This window comes from Triticum urartu, chromosome 4 (assembly GCF_003073215.2).
Source record: "Triticum urartu cultivar G1812 chromosome 4, Tu2.1, whole genome shotgun sequence".
In the NCBI taxonomy this organism is placed as follows: domain Eukaryota; kingdom Viridiplantae; phylum Streptophyta; class Magnoliopsida; order Poales; family Poaceae; genus Triticum; species Triticum urartu.
The window spans coordinates 589,741,897-589,761,386 of NC_053025.1; the positions used below are offsets into that span (position 1 = coordinate 589,741,897).

The 19,490-nt window shown below is 46.0% G+C and overlaps 1 protein-coding gene across 1 annotated transcript; it reads left to right on the top strand.

The window, feature by feature from the left end:
• Positions 1–684: 684 nt before the first annotated feature.
• Positions 685–7,187, top strand: LOC125552949 (DEAD-box ATP-dependent RNA helicase 3, chloroplastic). Its single transcript, XM_048716672.1, has 10 exons — positions 685–1,099; positions 1,940–2,073; positions 2,169–2,580; positions 3,375–3,473; positions 3,798–4,022; positions 4,600–4,977; positions 5,323–5,466; positions 5,643–5,738; positions 5,935–6,317; positions 6,675–7,187. Exons 1-10 carry the CDS (start codon positions 743–745, stop codon positions 6,742–6,744), a joined length of 2,298 nt encoding a protein of 765 aa, XP_048572629.1. The 5' UTR covers positions 685–742; the 3' UTR covers positions 6,745–7,187.
• Positions 7,188–19,490: the final 12,303 nt, after the last annotated feature.

A 19,490-nucleotide genomic window follows, 5' to 3' on the forward strand; every position in this document is an offset into this window, starting at 1 on the left:
CAATGCAAGCAAAAGTCCGAACTATGGGAGAGGGCCGGACATTATACTTCAGCAAAAGGTAATATGGATAGTATGCGATGGTGATTTAACACGTGGGCGATCTAAGAACAAACACTGCATCGATTCCTCATCGCCATAAAAACAACAGTTCACACAACCTCGCCATCTACTCGTATGTTTCTTTCGAGGTTGTCATTGGTCAGGATCACTTGTGCTATCCAAGGAGGCAAGGACCACATAACGAAATCAACCTTCAACGGGATTTTTAGATTCCAAATAATGTGCGATGAAAAGGTTGCCACCATTGATGATATTATAACACACAGAACTAACCGAGTAAATCGACATCGTCTTCTGCAACGGGCCTAAGAGCACACGATATCTTGCCATGACACTTACTCTATATACTCACAATGCACCACTTGAGAGACATCACATGATGGTGAGCCCATTCACACACACTTGTCCTAACCTAATCTGATGAGGATATTTCACAAAATATCAGAGAAGGAAGCATATAGACAAGCTTGGCATTGGAGAGCATAGAGAGAGAAACAGAGGAGGGCGTTTCCTGTGAACGAGGAGGCTCCCCGTCGGCGAAAAACCCTGGCAAACCCCTCGGCCCTATCCACCCCGCCCCGGCCCGCCTATAAACCCTCCCCCCTCCTATCCAGAGGCGAGCAGCCATCCGTTCCATTTCTTATCGCTTCCCTCCCCCGCCCCTTCTCCCCCTCCTCCCCCCATGGCTTCCCTCCTCACGCTCCCGTCCCTCTCCCTCTCCAGCCCCAGCGGCGGCGCCGGGCTCGCGCCCGCGCTCCGGCTCCGCGCCGCCTTCCGCTGCTGGGCGCTCGGCCGCAGGTGGGCGGGCGCCGCCGCGGCCATCGCGTCGCCCAACTCCGTGCTCAGCGAACACGCCTTCAAGCGCCTCGGGCTCGGCGGCGGCAGCGACGACGAGGATGACGAGGGGTACGGGAGCGACCAGGAGGGGCCCGCCGTGGAGGGGGACGCGGATGAGCTCGCCATTTCCAGGCTCGGCCTCCCCGCCCAGCTCGTGGCCACCCTCGAGAAGCGCGGAATTACCCACCTCTTCCCCATCCAGGTGAGCTGAATTTCTGTCATGTTTTGGAGCAGCTTAATTGTGTTTGACGCAATTTCAGGTTAGCTGGCTGTCGGGAGCAGACTGGAGTGGTGTCTGTCAGTGTAGAATTCAGTGAATTCAGTTGGTCTTGTAATTCTTGGACCTTGGTGCATACATAGGTTAACTGACTGTTAGGACGGGAGTGGTGTCTATCAGTGCAGCATTCGGTGAATTTAGTTGGTACCGTCGTGTTAGTTTTAGTGGGGAAAACAGATGGTAGTGGTGTCATAGCAAAGTTGCTAAGTGCCAACACTTGAACCTAATAAATATTTTCCATGAACCCATAATTGATTCAACACTACCCAAGCACTTTGTAGTGAGATTTGACAACGCCTATGTTGTAGCATTCCATTGTAAGTCAAAGTGTCAAACTGTCCTGTTCTCACAAATAGCACCGAATGTGGGCAATTGTCAGATGGCACCGGAGTTGGGGGCAGCTGTGCCATTTGTTCCCCTTTTTCGTGATTCGTGAATAGAATTAGCCTGTTCCATTTGTATTTCTAAGTCTAAGGAAGCTTTGATAACACATTGTCTAAGTCATGCCCATTAAGGAACTGCACAATGTAACAAGTAAAAAGATGATGTTAGTTGTATGAATTAGTTTTACTACGAACTGTTATCTACTCCTTCCGTCTCAATCATAATATAAGACGTTTTTGTATGCTGTTTTAGCTTGCAAAAACATCTTATATTCTGGGACAGAGGGAGTACTTTGTAACACATGTTTTCACTGTGCTTGTTTTACTCCATATGAGGTGCTTATTTGCCTGGTCGTTTACTGATTTGTCTTGCTTCCTCCAGAGGGCTGTATTGATTCCAGCACTTGAGGGCCGCGACCTGATTGCAAGAGCAAAGACTGGAACTGGAAAGACGCTAGCCTTTGGTATACCCATGATCAAGCAAATAATCGAGCAGGACGAAGGGCGGACTCCTGGGTACACATTTATCTTGTTTTGCATCTTCATGATGTGCAGCATTAAAATCAGTTGATAATTCACATCCCCTAACTATGTTTTTTCTCTTTTGGCAGGCGAGGTCGTATTCCTCGAGCTTTGGTCCTTGCACCCACTAGAGAGCTGGCTAAACAAGTTGAGAAAGAAATTATGGAATCAGCGCCAAAGCTTAGTACAGTGTGTGTTTATGGTGGTGTCTCGTATAATACCCAGCAGAATGCACTCTCCCGTGGCGTTGATGTTGTCGTAGGAACTCCAGGTCGCCTAATTGATTTGATAAATGGTGGAAGTCTTCAGTTGGGAGAAGTTAGGTATCTGGTCCTTGACGAGGCTGACCAGATGCTTGCAGTTGGGTTTGAAGAAGATGTGGAAACAATATTGCAGCAGCTGCCAGCTGAACGACAAAGCATGCTTTTCTCTGCGACCATGCCTAGTTGGGTGAAGAAATTGTCTAGGCGGTATTTGAATAATCCTTTGACAATTGATTTGGTATGGCCTCACACTTTCACATTCATTTCCTTTTCCTATTTTTCCTTGTCCCTTATTTTTCTCTGGTTATTTTGCTGTTGTTCGACAAAAGTAGGCAATGAATCAGTGTTATCTACTCCAGAGCATTCTTGTATTTATTGCATCATTATCTTGACTTTAGACAGTCATGCATGTTAATTGTTATGATCATGCTCTATGGTTCCTTCTTTAGTGTGCTATATTCTGTGTAAATTCTGGCCACTAAACTTGGTATTTTGACACATGTGACCCACGATTGTCTACCGTACATTAATTCTGTGAAGCTGTATGTGAGGTTGAAGTGTTGGTTTTAATTCTTAGCCGTGGTGCATGACAAACTTCAACAATGTGCTACCCCTAGCTCTTGGAACTTAACAAAGGAGTATTTGAAGGATTTTACTGTTGCCATGTACTCCCTCTGTAAACTAATATAAGAGTGTTTAGATTACTACTTTAGTATTCTAAACGCTCTTATATTAGTTTACGGAGGTAGTATTTACTTACGCGAAGGCAGCCAGAAAATTTTGTAGTACTCTTCTAGTTTCTATTTGCTTAAATGCAAAGTGGGTGTGTCCCACTTGTAAAAATAATAAAACAGTGGGTGATAAGAGACAACAAGACTGGCCTTAGAGTATTTTGCTTACAGTTTTTTTAGCGCAACATGCTACTTGCACTTGAAGATTCCTGTTGCTGCTTTGTGAGATATATGCTGCTATGCTTCACTATTCGGTTTTTATGTTCTAATCAATCATTTGTTCGCTCCATGTTTGAATTAGGTCGGCGATCAAGATGAAAAACTAGCTGAAGGAATCAAACTCTTTGCTATTCCACTCACAACGACTTCAAAGCGCACCATTCTCAGCGATCTCATTACGGTATGTTAATGCAGTTTAATGATTTTTTTTAGCTGATTCTTTTTTTATCTCTTCCTCTCGTCTGTTGTTTACTGCTCTATGTTTTATGCTTAACCCCTGGGCTGGATTTTTTTTTACAATAATTGCAGTCTCGGTTTACCAGTTACATATAACAACTACTTTTGTGCTTTGAGTTCTAACGGCGCTTGACCTTTTAAAAGTACACTAAAAGATTTGCTTGGACCTCTTTAGTGTTTTAAACGTTAGTAAATTAGATTTTTGATGATATCCTAATTTGATCACTTTACATTTGCTAGTGCAATTACTCAAATCTTTTGTTGCCAGGTATATGCAAAGGGTGGGAAAACTATTGTTTTCACTCGGACAAAACGGGATGCAGACGAGGTATCATTGGCATTGACAACCAGTATTGCATCTGAGGCGCTTCACGGTGATATTTCACAACATCAGCGTGAGAGGACATTAAATGGTTTCCGCCAAGGGAAATTTACTGTTCTTGTGGCAACTGATGTTGCTTCTCGTGGTCTTGATATACCTAATGTCGATTTGGTGGGTTTCCAACTCCTCTTCACTTCATCTGATTCACATATTTTTGCAAATCATCCAGCCTCTAACACTAACTCTTTGTGGTCTGGTTGCTGACTGCTAAATGTTTTCACATTTCCAGCATATACTATGTTTGATGACTTGTGTTCACCAAATTATTGCTTTGTATATCTCTGAGAAAAAACAGTTTGTGCAAATTCCAAGATATATACTGCACATTCTGTAGAACATTCAGTCTCTTTTTCTGCACCTAAACATTCAGTCTACACACATGATATTATTTATGGTACTAAGACAATAAGTAAATAATCAAACATTTCAAGAACTTTGCCTTTGTTACACACTGAATTTGAATTCAAATACCGTCAGACACTTAAGTTCGGGATACCTTTGTTTTAGATCTACCTTTCATGCGTTTTATCACATCTCCATCTGGTCTCTTGTGCTAATCTTGCAATTCACGTGGTACTGTTTCTTATCAATTGCCGTCAGCTTATTAAATTCATTTCAGCATTTTGCTATCTCAAGTGGATTATGGCAGATACAGATTAATGAACGAGAGATATTTCTGTTAATGCAGATTATTCATTATGAGTTGCCAAATGACCCTGAGACTTTTGTTCATCGTTCTGGGCGCACTGGACGAGCGGGGAAAGCAGGAAATGCAATCTTAATGTTTACAACCAACCAGCGAAGGACAGTTAAATCACTCGAACGTGATGTTGGATGCAAATTTGAGTTTATTGGCCCACCTACAATGGAAGAAGTCCTTGATTCATCTGCAGAGCATGTCATTGCTACTCTGCGAGGTGTGCACCCTGAGTCGATTCAATACTTTGTTCCAGCGGCTGAGAGACTAAGCCAAGAACTAGGACCTACTGCTCTTGCTTCTGCATTGGCACATCTGAGTGGATTTTCTCAGCCACCTTCTTCACGCTCCCTGATTAGCCATGAGCAGGTAAAAAGTGACACGAGGAGATTACTCATATGCATGGTTTTTACATGAATTCCACCAATCCTAACTAATTTTCACAATTAAGAAAACATTTTACCTGTTCCGCTATCATTATGATCCAGTTGTTCTTGCTTAAAACTTAGAAGTGCCTTCTAGACTTCTGAATTTGTCCAGTTGATGTTATATGTTTACTAGTACAGTCAACTACTATTAACGTTCTACTAGTATCCGAATTGTCTCTACCATGGTGGTTATCCATAGCTTTGTTGTGCATTTGCCTGTTCTTGCAGTTTTCTCTTAAGCAAGACGTCTTCTTCAAATACTCTCATTAACTCTATTGAACTGCAGGGATCGGTGACATTACAACTTACCAGGGATCCGGCATATGCAAGAGGCTTCTTTTCTCCTAGATCTGTCACTGGTTTTCTGTCTGATGTCTCTCCATCTGCTGCTGATGCAGTTGGAAAAATATACCTAATAGCAGATGAGAGGGTGAGTTTTTTCTTCAGCATGTTGATCATTTGCTTCTGTGCATTTGTAATATCATTTTCCTTTAGGGAAAGAAAGGTGCATGCATAGTAACTGAACCATCATTATGAGGCAGTCTCTTTTCTAGTATGTCCCTGATTCAAATAACAATATTTTGTACACATTGCCAACTGTACCAGGTCCAAGGAGCAGTGTTTGATTTACCCGAGGAGATTGCAAAGGATCTGCTTACTATGGAACTGCCCGAAGGAAACACCTTGAGCAAAGTAACAAAGGTAGCTTTTGCATCTTGATCTTCTTAAGTTAATTACTATGGATATTTCGTGCACGGAAATATTGATGCTGGTTGTTATGAGCTAGGCTTGCACTACGCACATTATATAGTGCAGTACTTGTAGGGCTCTTGTTTATATGTGATGCTGGTTGTTGTGAGCTAGTGTGGTGACTGTTTTTATTACTTCCTACTTGCAGCTGCCGGTGTTGCAAGATGATGGCCCCGCTACCGACTCTTACGGCCGATTCTCAAACTCGGACCGGGGTTCTAGGAACCGGCGGGGGTCGTCCAGGGGCGGTATGGGCGGCGGCTCAAGAGGCCGTGGTAGTTGGGACTCTGATGAAGGATTCCGTCGCGGTGGCAGGAGCTCCAGCAGACCTGACAACGATATTTGGTCAGATGATGACTTTTCAGGTGGTGGTGCAAGGAGATCAAACCGTTCGTCATCCCCCGGCGGTGGTCGCTCGTCCTATGGTGGGCGTGGTGGCTCATCATCCTTGGGTGACAGATCATCGTCCTTTGGTGAACGCTCATCGTCATACGGTGGTCGTGGTGGCTCATCCTTTGGCAGCAGGGACAGGTAGGCCTCACAAAATCATCACTTGAATAACATCACAAATTGCTCTTTGGATGCACGCTTATCCATCTTAGTTGGTCCATTTGTATTTTGAAGTGGCATGTGCTCATCTTGGTTCTTTTTCACCTATGATGTTCTTTTCACTAAATAGATGCGAGTTTGAACACCTCATATGATATACTGAAGACTAGAGCTACACTACTTGCCTTAAGTCACCCTTAGTAACCTAATGCTTTACCTCGTGTGAAACTGATAATAAGTTTGCTAGCTTTTGGCCTTGGTACAGCTTACCTGAATCATGACCAAAACTTACTTGTACCTTTTCTTGAGCTAACACTCCCCCACCATTTGCTTGAGCAGAAGCTTCAGTGGCGCTTGCTTCACATGCGGGCAGTCAGGGCACAGAGCATCAGACTGCCCAAACAAGTAGACGGCGCAGAGGACGCGCTGTTTGCCTGCCGCACTGCTTCGTTCGGGCCCGATCAGTTTCGGACAAGCGGCTGGACAGTTGAACACAACTCCAAGGACATCGCCGGCGTCCCTTGTGTCCACCTGATCTACGCGTATGCCCAACGGCGGATGGCGCGCTAGGTACTACAACAGTTTTGTGTGGTCATGGTTTCACCTGGAGGAAGATTTTTGGCACGCTGCTGACCCGCCGATGGAGAGCCTGGCCTTCTGCTAAATTATTCGTGTAATATCTAGGGGTTTTACAGGAACATACGCTTGTTTTAATTTCTTTTGGTTTGCCGCTTGTCGGAGTTGGTGATAGAATGTTAACAGCTACTACTACATGGGCCTTGTAAAGTTCTACAGAACCAAGAAAGCATTCAGAACTGTTACACGTCGATTAGAATTATTACTGCTGTGAAATGCGGAGATGTCAAACAACTCTGAAGCTTTTGGTTGATATGTCTGAGTTTGTTGTAGACAGGTTTGCGTCGGTTGTTCCCGGCAGCTCGTGCTTTTTTTTTTTGATCTCTGTGAGATGAGAAGATGAGATGAACCAGTTACGAAGGTCAATGTAGTGCAGGACGGGAGATTTGACGCCCTGTGAGAGGCATGCATGGCTCATTTCAACATGGTGGGTTGATGGTTGGTCAGTGAGGCCAAACTGTTAGACCTTAGCAGATGGAAAAACTTGCGATTCCAAAAACTTGTTTTCGTTTCTGCTGATGCGCTGCTTACGGAGATGTGGTCCGTGCCGGGCGATATGCATACGTGTTGTCGATGTGATCGAGTTGGACACGGTCGCGCCTGGTGATTGGAACGGTGTCGACGGGAGTGGGGGTGGTTGGCAACAGTATGGGAAGGTAGCGAACGACGCCGGCCAAACCATATGACATCAGAGGGGCAGGTCTGAACCTGGGGATGAAATGGGTCACGTCACTCGGTCAGGTTGGGTGCTAATCCCATCATGATAAACACACTGTTTTTCTCATGGGAATGGGAATGGATAGCGAGCACGCCATTGACCGCGAGGAAGTAAAACCAGTGGGCAACCCGAACCAAAGCGCCGGTGTTTTCACTGAATGTCTGAATCCGGCACGGCTGACGGAAGAACAGTCGGTCCGCTGCTCTCTGCGGCTTCACCGCGCAAACGGGTGCAGATTCGCCATCCAGCCCAAATGACGTCTCGACGCGAATACAACTAAGCTATGGACCGGGACACCTCGGCGTTGCCTGCAAGTGACCATAAAAATACTAAGGGGATGTTTGTTTCCAGAGACTTTTTGGTGCTTTCTTAAAGACTTTTTAACCAAACAGGAGGGACTACTAGGGATTACAGGTTGTTTTTTGAGACTAAATGAAGAAGACTCTCAAGGAGAGTCTTTTTGGAGACTTTTTCAACAATGCCCTTCCATGCACTCATTGGCCCGTCACCCATGGCGTTGTTTGGTTGTTATTTTTCTATATACTAGGGGTAATATGGTCATTTAATAACTTTTAGGGAGGGATTAGGGACTTTTTAGCCCCTGGAAACAAACAGGAATGAACTTTTTAGGGACTAAAGACTCCTTAGTTGAGACTAGAAAAGGTCCTAGGACTTATGAATCAAACAGGGCCTGAGCGTTTCAGCGGTATTGACTGCCATCAACGTGGACACGTGTGTGGTACGCGATACATCGTCGAAGTAAGCTGAGAGAGAGTGTGTAGTTGTTGATTCTAAATTCTAGAGGGGTTGACTTTGCTTGCAAGACATGTGGACTGTGGAGTCGAATTTTTAGGAAGGTTCTACTGGACGTTACACACACATGTACTACGCGTACTACATCTTGTGAACTGTACGCGTGGACAATATATATACTCCAAGAGTGTGGTTATTAAATAGATATGCACTGTGACACTGCAACGTATCATTGCTATTCAGTACAAGCACTCCTACGGTCCTGCCACGACGATTCCTACCCAAAGACGCTCCGGCAGAGAATAAAATAAAAAAACTTACCTTCATTTCGTGGTCAACCTTGCAGACAGGTTGCTTCATGGAAAGACATTGCCACCTGCCCAAGCAAGGAGTCCATGGGGCCGGCAGCCGGGTCTGACATTGTTGTACACTTGGCGCGCAAGTTGAGTTCCTTCCCCATTCTGACAGAAGCTGCTTGGTTAATCTACTCTGGGCCGGCGATCTGCAACTGGTGTGCGAGTTTTCAACAGTGTCCTGTTGACAAGAAAGATTAAAACAACTATAGCTAGCCTCGGATTCACACACCAAACATGTTATAATCATGCATGCATGGGTGTCCCTCCGGCCAAATGGCTCGCATGCAGCAGCAAGTATTGACTTTTGATCACTCAGATTTGACGCCACTGGCCATTCTGTTCACTCTTCTGCAGATGTGCCCAACATATGAAATATGCATTTCACCAATTTTTGTTTAATTTTGGTTTCAAGTGTATATAGAGCGGAGCAGCTAGCCGGCGTGCCGTGAAGACCAAGTCGGGCGTTTGACCCGCCAATGCCATCATCATTGGCTAATCATCATTCCTCGAGCGCCGATATGCCGCATGCACACCCAATCTATGAATAAGTAGAGGCTGTTTGGTTCTAGGACTAGCATTGTCACATTTTGCCATAATTTTTTGCCAAACTTGCTTAAGGTTTACGTGCTATATTGTTTGACACTCTGTCTACGTTAAGCAACGATGCCGGGTGGGCGCTGCCGATGGAGGCGATATATAATACGCCATGCAACGCTGTACGTATCCCGTATGCACAAGCGACCGATCATCTCCTCCGCCAGCCAGCAGAGCAGCGGTGTTGGTCGTTAACTTATATCCAATCGAGACGACGACGCCGTGCGTGGCTTGTCCGTGTTGCATGGCTGTAAGCGGCCTCGGGAAGGCATGCAGGCAATGAGCAGCTAGCACTGCAGCAAGCAACGACGAGCACGCGTTTTGCACGCACGGGCACGAGGCACCTAGTGCAATTCATCTCATCCCATCCACGGAGATCACTTGCTGCATACTAGTCCGGTTCATCTTATCTCACTGCGCCGCTTCCTCCTTCCTTCTACCATACTATTGAAATCTACTTCCTCCGTTCCTAAATATAAATTTTTATAAAGATTTCAATAAAATGGAGGGAGTGTTCCATGTTCGGACTATTCCAGAATGCACGCGTTACACAATGTAGACACGCATTCACGCGCTACTTTCATGCCTTAAACACCCACAGGAGCAAAATATTAATAAAACAGAAAAGGCAAAGGCAAACGGTTACAAGAGGAGAAAATACGCACCAACTGGGGTGGTCCCGCAAAATATACAATAGTTTTTGGAACGGAAATCTGCACTGACACATGCCATGGGAATGCTCTGGCAGTTAATTAGTGCCAAAGTTGAGGTGTCGACCAATCGATCATCAAAGGTTTTTGGTGCTCATATAGACCTTGATTATGTTCTAGACCGATTCATTGATGAAAATGATCCAGTTTATGCAGAGTCATCTGACTGTCCAATTTTTGGAACATGTCTACACAACACACACACACACACACACACACACACACGTGACAATTTATGTTGACATCCAATGACATGGACTTAAATTAGACATAAGATTTTTTTAACTTTTATAATTAGATCATATTCATATGATGTCAGGATTAATTAATATGGATCTTACAAAATGCAACTTTCTGCAACAGAAGTTCATTTATATCATGTTAGTCACTTAGATGCAAGAAATGAACATGTTAAAAACGATTAACATGGCAAGCATAGGCATGGCGTGAAAGTACACATTATGTAGTGCAAAACACATGTAGGATGCAAATGCATAAGAGCTACAGGTCAATGGCTATCATCATCCCAAGTTCGTAAGTTTTAACATATTCTGTCAGTTATATTATGATGCACTTTTGCAATAAAGCTTTCATCAAGCAAATTGATCCTAACATAGATGAAAATGCCACCATTGCGTAGAACATAGAAAAATGCACAACGTTCATGTAAGGCACGTTTTCATCGGATGCACAGATTAAAAGTTACAACGGTTTTAATATAAGGTAGTGCAGCTCCTTTCAGTTAGGCACTGCACAAGGTAGTGCAGCTCCTTTCAGCTAGGCGTTGCACAACCAAGAGTGGAGCCCAGGGTGCCACGCTGGCCAGGTGTGTCGCGCTTGTCAGTAAGGCGTCGCACGGTATAGTGTTGTGCCTACCTGTCCGGCGCCACACAAAAGGGTCAGTTGGGTGAAATTCTTTCACCCATGGTTCCCTTTGTGAAATTATTTCGCCCATATGTCATTTTTCTCCATTTTGCCAACAGCTGGTCATCCGATGCTCTGTGCACCTCCACCGTTCAAATGGATGCGTTCCTTCCTTGTGCAGATTCGCCATCCAACCCAAATGACGTTTCGACGCGAATATAAATAAACTACGGATTGGAACACTTCAGCGTTCCCTGAAAATGACGATAAAAATACTGAGTATTTTGGCAGTATTAACTGCCGTCGACGTGGACATGTGTGTAGTACGCGTTACATTGTAGAAGTAAGAGAGAGAGAGAGTTCGTAGAAAGCTACCGGTAATGGTTGCACTAGTCTGGAACCGGGGCGTGGCCACGTGGAGCTCCATCTTTAGTCCTGGTTAGTAACACCAACCCGGACCAAAGGAAATTTTATGATTTTTTTTGAATTTTTTTTGAATTTTTTTTTATTTTCAAATTTCTGAATTATTTTAACCTCTAGTCTGTAATCACCACTCCTCATCACTTCTCAATTTATCCTCTAATCATCCCTCATCATTCCAAATCATCTAACTTCCCGAACGGTCACCCATCCTCCCACTCCCCCAGCCTGAGCACGCTTAATTTCCGGGTTCTATTCTCCCTCGCTCTAAGTCTGCACTTGTTGTTTTCCTGACAATACTAAGATGTCAATCCTATTAACCTTCAGAAATTTTGCTTGAGCATGAAGTGACACATTTCATAGTTTTATTTTGAAACTATTGTTTTAAAAAACAATAATTATTTAGTAACACTAATATTTCTTGAATAATTAGTTTGACCATTGTTTGACCACAGTTTGACCAGATTTGACCAAAATTGAAATAACAGAAATAATTATTTAGTAACACTAATATTCTAGAATAATTAGTTTGACCATTGTTTGACCACAGTTTGCCCACTGTTTGATTTTTTTTTCGATTTTTTTCACTCTAGATCTTAAAAGCCCCGTAACTTTTTTTCTATTAGGTTTTTGAGGATTTTGAAAATGTTTAACTTTTTCCCCCTGTTGAATTCGGATGTAACTTTTCGAGTAGATGATTTTTCATATAAAAAACTTTTTCATCCGAGTTAGTATGCAAAAGTTATGCCCATTTTTACAAATTTCAGAGAGATTTTGCAAATAAAGTCAAAATTCACATTTGCAAATTTTCCCAACAACTAGACCACATATCACATGGGAAACTTATTTTCTTTTATTTTTTTGACATTTTCATCATTTTCTTTTTTTAACTGAAAAGGCGATCCAAGGGAGGGGGGGGGTAGAGTTTGAAAATGAGATTTTTAGTACCGGTTCGTGCCTCAAACCGGGACTAAAGGTCTAATCTTTAGTCCCGGTTTGAGGCACGAACCGGGACCAATGGGACTAATGGTTGTGGGCCAGGAGCGAGGCCCATTGGTCCCGGTTCATCCCACCAACCGGGACCAAAAGGTCCAGATGAATCGGGACCAATGGCCCACGTGGCCCGGCCGGCCCCCTGGACTCACGAACCGGGACCAATGGGGGCATTGGTCCCGGTTCTGGACTGAACCGGGACTAATGGCCTGACTCGGCCTGGACCAAAGCGTTGTTTTCTACTAATGTTGTTAATTCCAGAGGGGTTGACTTTGCTAGTTTGCTTGCAAGACATGTGGAGTCGAATTTTTGGGAAGGTTCTACTGCACGTTACGTTACGCACACATGCACATCTTCTTAACTGTACGCGTGGACAATATGTAATCCAAGAGTGTGGTTAATTAAGTATGCACTGTGATACTGCAACGTATCTTTGCAACTAGTATCAGCGCTCAGACGGTCCTGCCACGGTGATTCCTACCCAACGACGCTCCGGTAGAAAATAAAATAAAAACCTGCCTTTATTTCGTGGTCAACCTTGCAAACAGGTTGCTTCATAGAAAGGCATTGGAATCCATACATTGCCGCCTGTCCAAGCAAGGAGTGCATCGGGTCTGACGTTGTTTTACACTTGGTGCGCAGTTGAGTTCTTTCTTTCCCCATTCTGACAGAAGGTTGGTTAATCTACTCTGGGCATTCTGCAAGTGGCGTGCGAGTTTTCAACGGAGCCCTGATGGCAAGAAAAATTAACAATTACTTCCTCCGTAAACTAATATAAGAGCGTTTAGATCACTACTTTAATGATCTAAACACTCTTATATTAGCTTACAGAGGGAGTACTCCAGAGACAGACATGTTATAATCATGCATGCATGGGTCCCTCCGGCCAAATGGCCCGCATGCAGCAGCATGTACTCCCTTCGTTTCTAAATATAAGCCTTTTTAGACATTTCAGATGGACTATAATATACGAATACATGTAGACATATTTTAGAGTGTAGATTTATTTATTTTGTTTCGTATATAGTCACTCGTTGAAATCTTTAGAAAGACTTTAACAGAGGGAGTATTGACTTGCGATCACTCAGATTTGACGCCACTGGCCATTCTGTTCACTGTTGTTGTTGCTGCAGATTTGCTAGTGTTTATGGATATGGATTCAATTGCAGGAAAGGTATACGTACTCAACTTGGATTATACTCGAACGGCGGGGGCAGTGCGCCACAGTACATAACGTACGGGGGAGTATATAGGGCGGAGCGGAGCAGAGCAGCCAGCCGGCGTGAAGATCAAGCCGGGGGTTTGACCCGTCTATCATCATTGGCTAATCATTATTCCTTGCGCCCGGATACGCACGCATGCATGCATGCACACCCAATGTATAATAAGTGGAGTGTATTGTTTTACAGTCAATCTACATTAAGCAAGCAATTGACGCTGCGTGCTCTGCTGCCGATGGTCGATGGAGGTGATAACACGCCATGCAACGCCGTATGCACAAGCGACCCGTCCAACAAAATACAGCAAGCAGTGTCACCCGCTCGTTAAACTAGCCGATCGAGGTGACGACGCCGTCAATTGCCGGCAGCACGCACTGTTCTGCTCGCACGGGCACAAAGCACGTAGTACAGTTCATCTTATCCTATCAGGGGAGATCCATCACTTGCTGCTTACTCCCTCCGTTCGAAAATATTTATCATCAAAATAAATAAATAAAGATGTGTCTAGAATTAAAATAAGATACATCTTCTTTAATTTGTTTTGATGACAAATATTTTCGGACGGAGAGAGTACGGCTTACGAGCGAGAGCCGAGAGGGAGCGGCCGGGATACCGAGCAGCACGTGTGGACGTGACATGCATGCATGCATGCAGGGCCGGGCTCATAGTGGTGCCAAATGTGCGGCCCGCACAGGGCCCATAATTTTAAGGGGCCTCAATTTTTTTATATAGGCCTAGTGTTTCTGGAAAAAAAAATAGTAGCAGCTGCAGCACTAGGCTGCTAGGCGCTGGAGCTGGGCCTGAGTCGAGGCCATCGAGCGTTGGAGCTCATCGGCTCGTCGATCGATCTTTTCCAAAGAAAAAAAGAAAACTGCTCTCTAGCGATGGAAACGGAATCATGGGTCAAAAAAGGGATCACTATACCAGTCAATCGGGATCGCCTCGATCTGGAAACTAACAGGCCTCGATCTGGAAACTAACAGGCCAACGACAGTCCCGTCGGTGCCGCTACAGGAGTCAGTAGATGAAAAAAAGAAATGAGATCGTCTCGTCGGTCGTCGTCTTTGCTTCATCAAAGCGATTGGATTCAGGCCGCTGTCGTTGGCTTCATGGCTTCCTCTCCTAATTTTCAGACTCGTCGTCTCATCGGATCAATTCGTGACCGACTGACCGACTCTAGCCTTCAGGTGCTTAGCGAATTCTCCATTTCCTACTCCTAAATTCTAATTCTTAATTTAACTTTTGGCGAGGATCATTACTGCGGTAGAGATTGGTTCTTACCTCCTCAATTAAAGATCACAGTGTAGCGGTTCAACCGGACAGAACCCAAAACTAGGTGAGTTAGACGATTCATCTAATTGCAAAACATTGACATTATATTATTTACATTATAAAAAATTTCTGTGAGATATATATACTTTTTATTATAATCGCTCGTTAATTTTCCTCACAAATTTTTTTACTTGTTAATTCATTTTTTAGTGGGATAGGGCCCAATTTTTTGTTTCGGCCCTGGATTTTGCCCGCCCGTCCCTGCATGCATGCATGCCACGGATAAGGTCGGTCGGCCGGCTCGGCGCTCCTCCGCTCATGTGTCTGTCTGTCGACTGTCGTCCATCGCCGCCGTGCCGCGTGTGTGGTGGAACGTTCCCAACGTACTCCTAGCCTAGGTAGACCCACCCCACCGGGCCTGATCCAGAACAAAAGTATAGAGTTCGTTCGTTGTTGTGGTGGAACGGACAAACACACCGGCTTGTTTGTCTTCATGCCAATGGCGTTTTCCCTCCTTCTAACCAACATCAACTACTCTCCATGTATGCAGTGGTACGGATGCATATGGAAGACCAAGCAACGATCTAGCGTTCATATTTCCATTTGAGCAGACGCTAATTACATGCTTTCGGCATGCAGGACGTTAGTCAAAGCTGCCACTCCCTGGTTACATGACCAACGGGAGCCTTTAAGAAATGGAAACAAAACCAGGCGAGAACTAACGGAAATCTCTACGAGTGACAAAGGTAACGGTAACACGACTAGATTCTGGAAGGATGTATAGTTAAGGAGATGTCTCTAGTCTTACAATATCCTACGTTATATAATATTATACAAACGCAATTAACATCCAAACCTAATCCGTGAGCAGACATGGCTCTCGCGAGCCCGCCTGCGCCGGCGGCGCCGCCGCCCTGATCTCCCTTCTCCGGCCGCCCCTGCAAGTGCCCGATCCAGATCCGGCATCCTCTCGACGCCCTCTTGCAGCCTACGTGCTTCTCCCCGCGGGGTGACGTCATGGGTGCTCATCCACGACCTCGACCCGCGCCTGCGTCGGCCGCGGCGGCCACTCCGGCCGTGCCAAGCGCCGGCTCCTCGCCGCCAGCTGCTCCAGTTCCCGCGACCGCCCTCGCCTCTCGCCGCCCCGACCCACGACCTCGGCCCGCATCCGCGTCGGTCGCGATGGCGGCGGCCACTCCTGTCGTGCTGAGCGTCGACTGTCCGCCGCCTCCCGCTTCAGCTCCCGCGTCAACTCTTGCCGCAGCCGCCCTCGCCTCCCGCCGCGCCGAACCAGCCGTCCAAGGGCGAAGGGTGGCCCGTACGCTCCTCGGGGAGGAGGCGACGACATCTTCGGCTTCGACAGAGCCCTCCGCTCCCGCTACAGCCGGTGCGGCCTCCGTCCTGCCACTGTCGTCTCCAGCAGCGCTCATCATCGACTCGTCCCCGACAGCACCCGTCGACGCGTCCCCGGCTGACTTAGACATGGGGTGGCATGTGTCCTGGGCTTCCCTTGGTGACGAGGATGTTGACGATGTGGAAGAGGAGGAGTTGGCCCCATTGACGCCACCGGCTGCCAAAAGCTCTGTCCCGGCAGCTCAGCGTACTGATCGGTGTGTGATGCACGAGAGAGAGGCGAGTGGAGGATGGCAAGATGTGTTGCCTCGGCGTGGTCGGCGCTGTCTGGAGTCGCCAGCTCCGGCATTGCCCCCTCATCCTATTCCGGCTTGGCTCTTTGGTAGGTGTTGCAGATGTCTTGCTCCTGGTCATCGAGCGGCTGATTGCAGAGATCCCTTGAGGTGCTCCCGCTGCTTGGAGAACGGCCACTGGGCGCGTGGGTGTCGCAATGCTTGGCGTCCATTCAGCACACTTGCATGCCTTGCCATGCCGCCACGGTCTCGCCTCGACACCGAGCATTACCGAGCTCCAACTCCTTGTGATGGTCCGATGGTATCCCAGCTCCCCTCCAAGGTGCTTCACCGAAGGTCCTGGGCATCGGTCGTTTCTTCTCACGCTGAGTCGGCAACCCAATCTGAAGTACTGCTCCAGTCCACTCTAGCAGCCCAGGCTAAGCTCCTGGTGCGCGTTAGGAGCTTTCTGGAGCGACCGGAGGCTGCTCTGGGAAAGCTCTCTCTTGTGCCGGTTGTGTTGCAATCCGCTCCTACGTCACATCCTTCTAGTGAGGTTGATGTTGGTGGCTCAGTGGAGAACAGGATTGAGGAGCTCTATGGTTGTTTCTCCCCTAGAGCTATGGACAACTCATCATCGCCGTCTGCCTTGCCCACTGTGATGCCTTGCCTCCGGTGTTGCAGGTGATGCCCGAGCTTCAAGTGTTATGTGCGAGCTCTGATTCGCCTCTATCAATGGAGCATATGATGGTGGACACGCAGACAACCACGTGTGAGGGACATGATTCAACCTTGACATGTGAGTCGAGTGAGGTGAACTCGCCTGCGCGCTCACATGTGGCTTCTGCACCCATTCCACCCTCGCCGACGGATAATTCCAATGCTCTCTTTGTAAAAGAGCTTTGTGACTTGCTCGCTAGCGTGGAGGCTATTAGCCCTGAAACTGGAAGGGCGATTGCTTGCCTCCTGACGGGAACGACATTCAAGGGCAAATACAAGGTGAGTGATTGCCCTCGGACTGGTATAATGAAGGAGAAGTCACTAAGGTGCAAAGGCAAAAAGAGTGGCGCCATAGGTAAGACGCCCGCAGCTGCTTAATGGATGATTCCCGGTCCCTCGGCTCATCCTCACGGTTCGGGTTGTCATTGTGGTTTCGACGTGGTTCACTATCTTTTGTTGGGATGTTCTTGTCGGGTTCAAAATTGTGGTGTACAGGCATGAGGAGTTATTGTGTGTTAGGAGGGTTTGGCGGGTTGCACGTGTGCTCGTGGGGTCATGATTGGTGAGTAACCCAATTATGGTCTGATTGTATCGGTTTTAGCCCGGTTTCCCGTACATTAACCGGACAATTCTCTTCTTCTTAATTAATCGATGAGGCAATTCTTTTGCCTCCATTTCGAAAAAAATATATTATACAACGTAAGGAAGACTGTTGCCACAGTATTACAACTGTTTCTCTTAATATTGAATTCAGGAGGTCTCTTGTGGGGTTACGTTGGAACTCAATGCTACACTTGGTCCGCAGGTTGATGGAGGTTCAACTCGCTGACCAGTCAGACACCATTCATTGAAAATTATCTACGAATGATAGCTTCTCAGTGAAATCCATGTATTTGGATCTAATTGACCCTGGGCCAATTCCGAGATCCCTTCATATCTGTAAGATTAAAGTTCCGGTAAGAATTAAAATCTTTATGCGGTTTGCCCATAAGGGAGTGATCTTGATGAAAGATAATTTGGTAAAGCGAATGTAGAAGTGCATGCTCTAGCCAATGCAACCAAAAAACCGATGTGATGGAAGAGAGTAGGCAGCGCATTATACGCCAACACTCACCGACGTGGGCAGCGAAAGCGGGGGTAGGCCGCAATTATTTATTGTGTTTACTAGGTTTTGAACCCTGGACCTCTTGGTTGTAAGTTTATGCACCTAACCAGTTCACCCATCAGTCCAAACTGATGGAGGAAGACGGGCAATATATTTCAACACTCCCCCTCACGTCTAGGCTATTTTAGTCCTTGGACATGGGATTGATGTAGGCCGCAGAATCGTTTTATTTAATACTGTGTTGGCAGGGTCTTGAACTCAAGACCTCTTGGCTCTGATACCATATTGAATTCATGCACCGACCAACTCATCCAAAATTCCGAACCACGGGAGAGGGCCGGACATTATACTCCAACAGCGAAGGTGTGGGTAGGTGGTTTTGGGTGTTGTTTTTGTGATCAGGATAAAACTATACAACACCTCTTTCTTCAATTGCCTGTTGGCAAAACTATTATGACGCATGATACATATAGCCTTCAACGTTAATCCTCCAACTTGCATTAACACGTTATTTGGGACGTGACTAAATGGAGTGAAACCAAATATACCAAGACATATTCGGATAGGGATATGTGCACTACTTTAGGCTATATGAAACAACAGAAACGACATACTCTTTAAGCGGAAAAACTTTATTAACTTTTTGCAGGTTAACTACAGAGCCACCACTTGGATCCGTAGGTTGTTACTCACTCATGCGGACTTCAGGGAACTTTTGGCTACTGGATGCAACCGTTGAAAGGTGACAGCACGGATTATCTTCAACTGATTTGAATGACGAGCTAATAATAGGCTAGTGTATAGATATCGTAGCCTGTTACTATTTTTGCCGGCTGTGACACCTTTTATTTTCCTTTTTGTTAAGCTCCGTGTGTGAGCTAGATTTGGACCTCAGTCTACGTTGTGCATTTTTATTAAATACAATATGGTTGCATGCATCACTCTAATGCATCGAGGGTCATCCTCCTTTAGAAAGAAAAAACGAGTGACAAGGTCAAACGTCAACGGGCACCGCTCGTCCGTCCACTGGCCTGTACCGGCTAGACAGAAGGACTACCATTGACCATCGCCGTACAGCTTTAGTTTTTCTGAATCTGAGGAGCAGGCCGGCGCTTGTCTTGACGTCAATGGCGCTTCCTCTGTTCGTTCTACCACTATTCAAAACTAAA

Coding starts and splice junctions, on each gene's coding strand:
- LOC125552949 (XM_048716672.1), top strand. CDS start 743: ATGGCTTCCCTCCTCACGCTCCCGTCCCTCTCCCTCTCCAGCCCCAGC. Junction 2,581..3,374: donor ATCCTTTGACAATTGATTTG/GTATGGCCTCAC, acceptor TGTTTGAATTAG/GTCGGCGATCAAGATGAAAA. Junction 5,739..5,934: donor CCTTGAGCAAAGTAACAAAG/GTAGCTTTTGCA, acceptor TCCTACTTGCAG/CTGCCGGTGTTGCAAGATGA.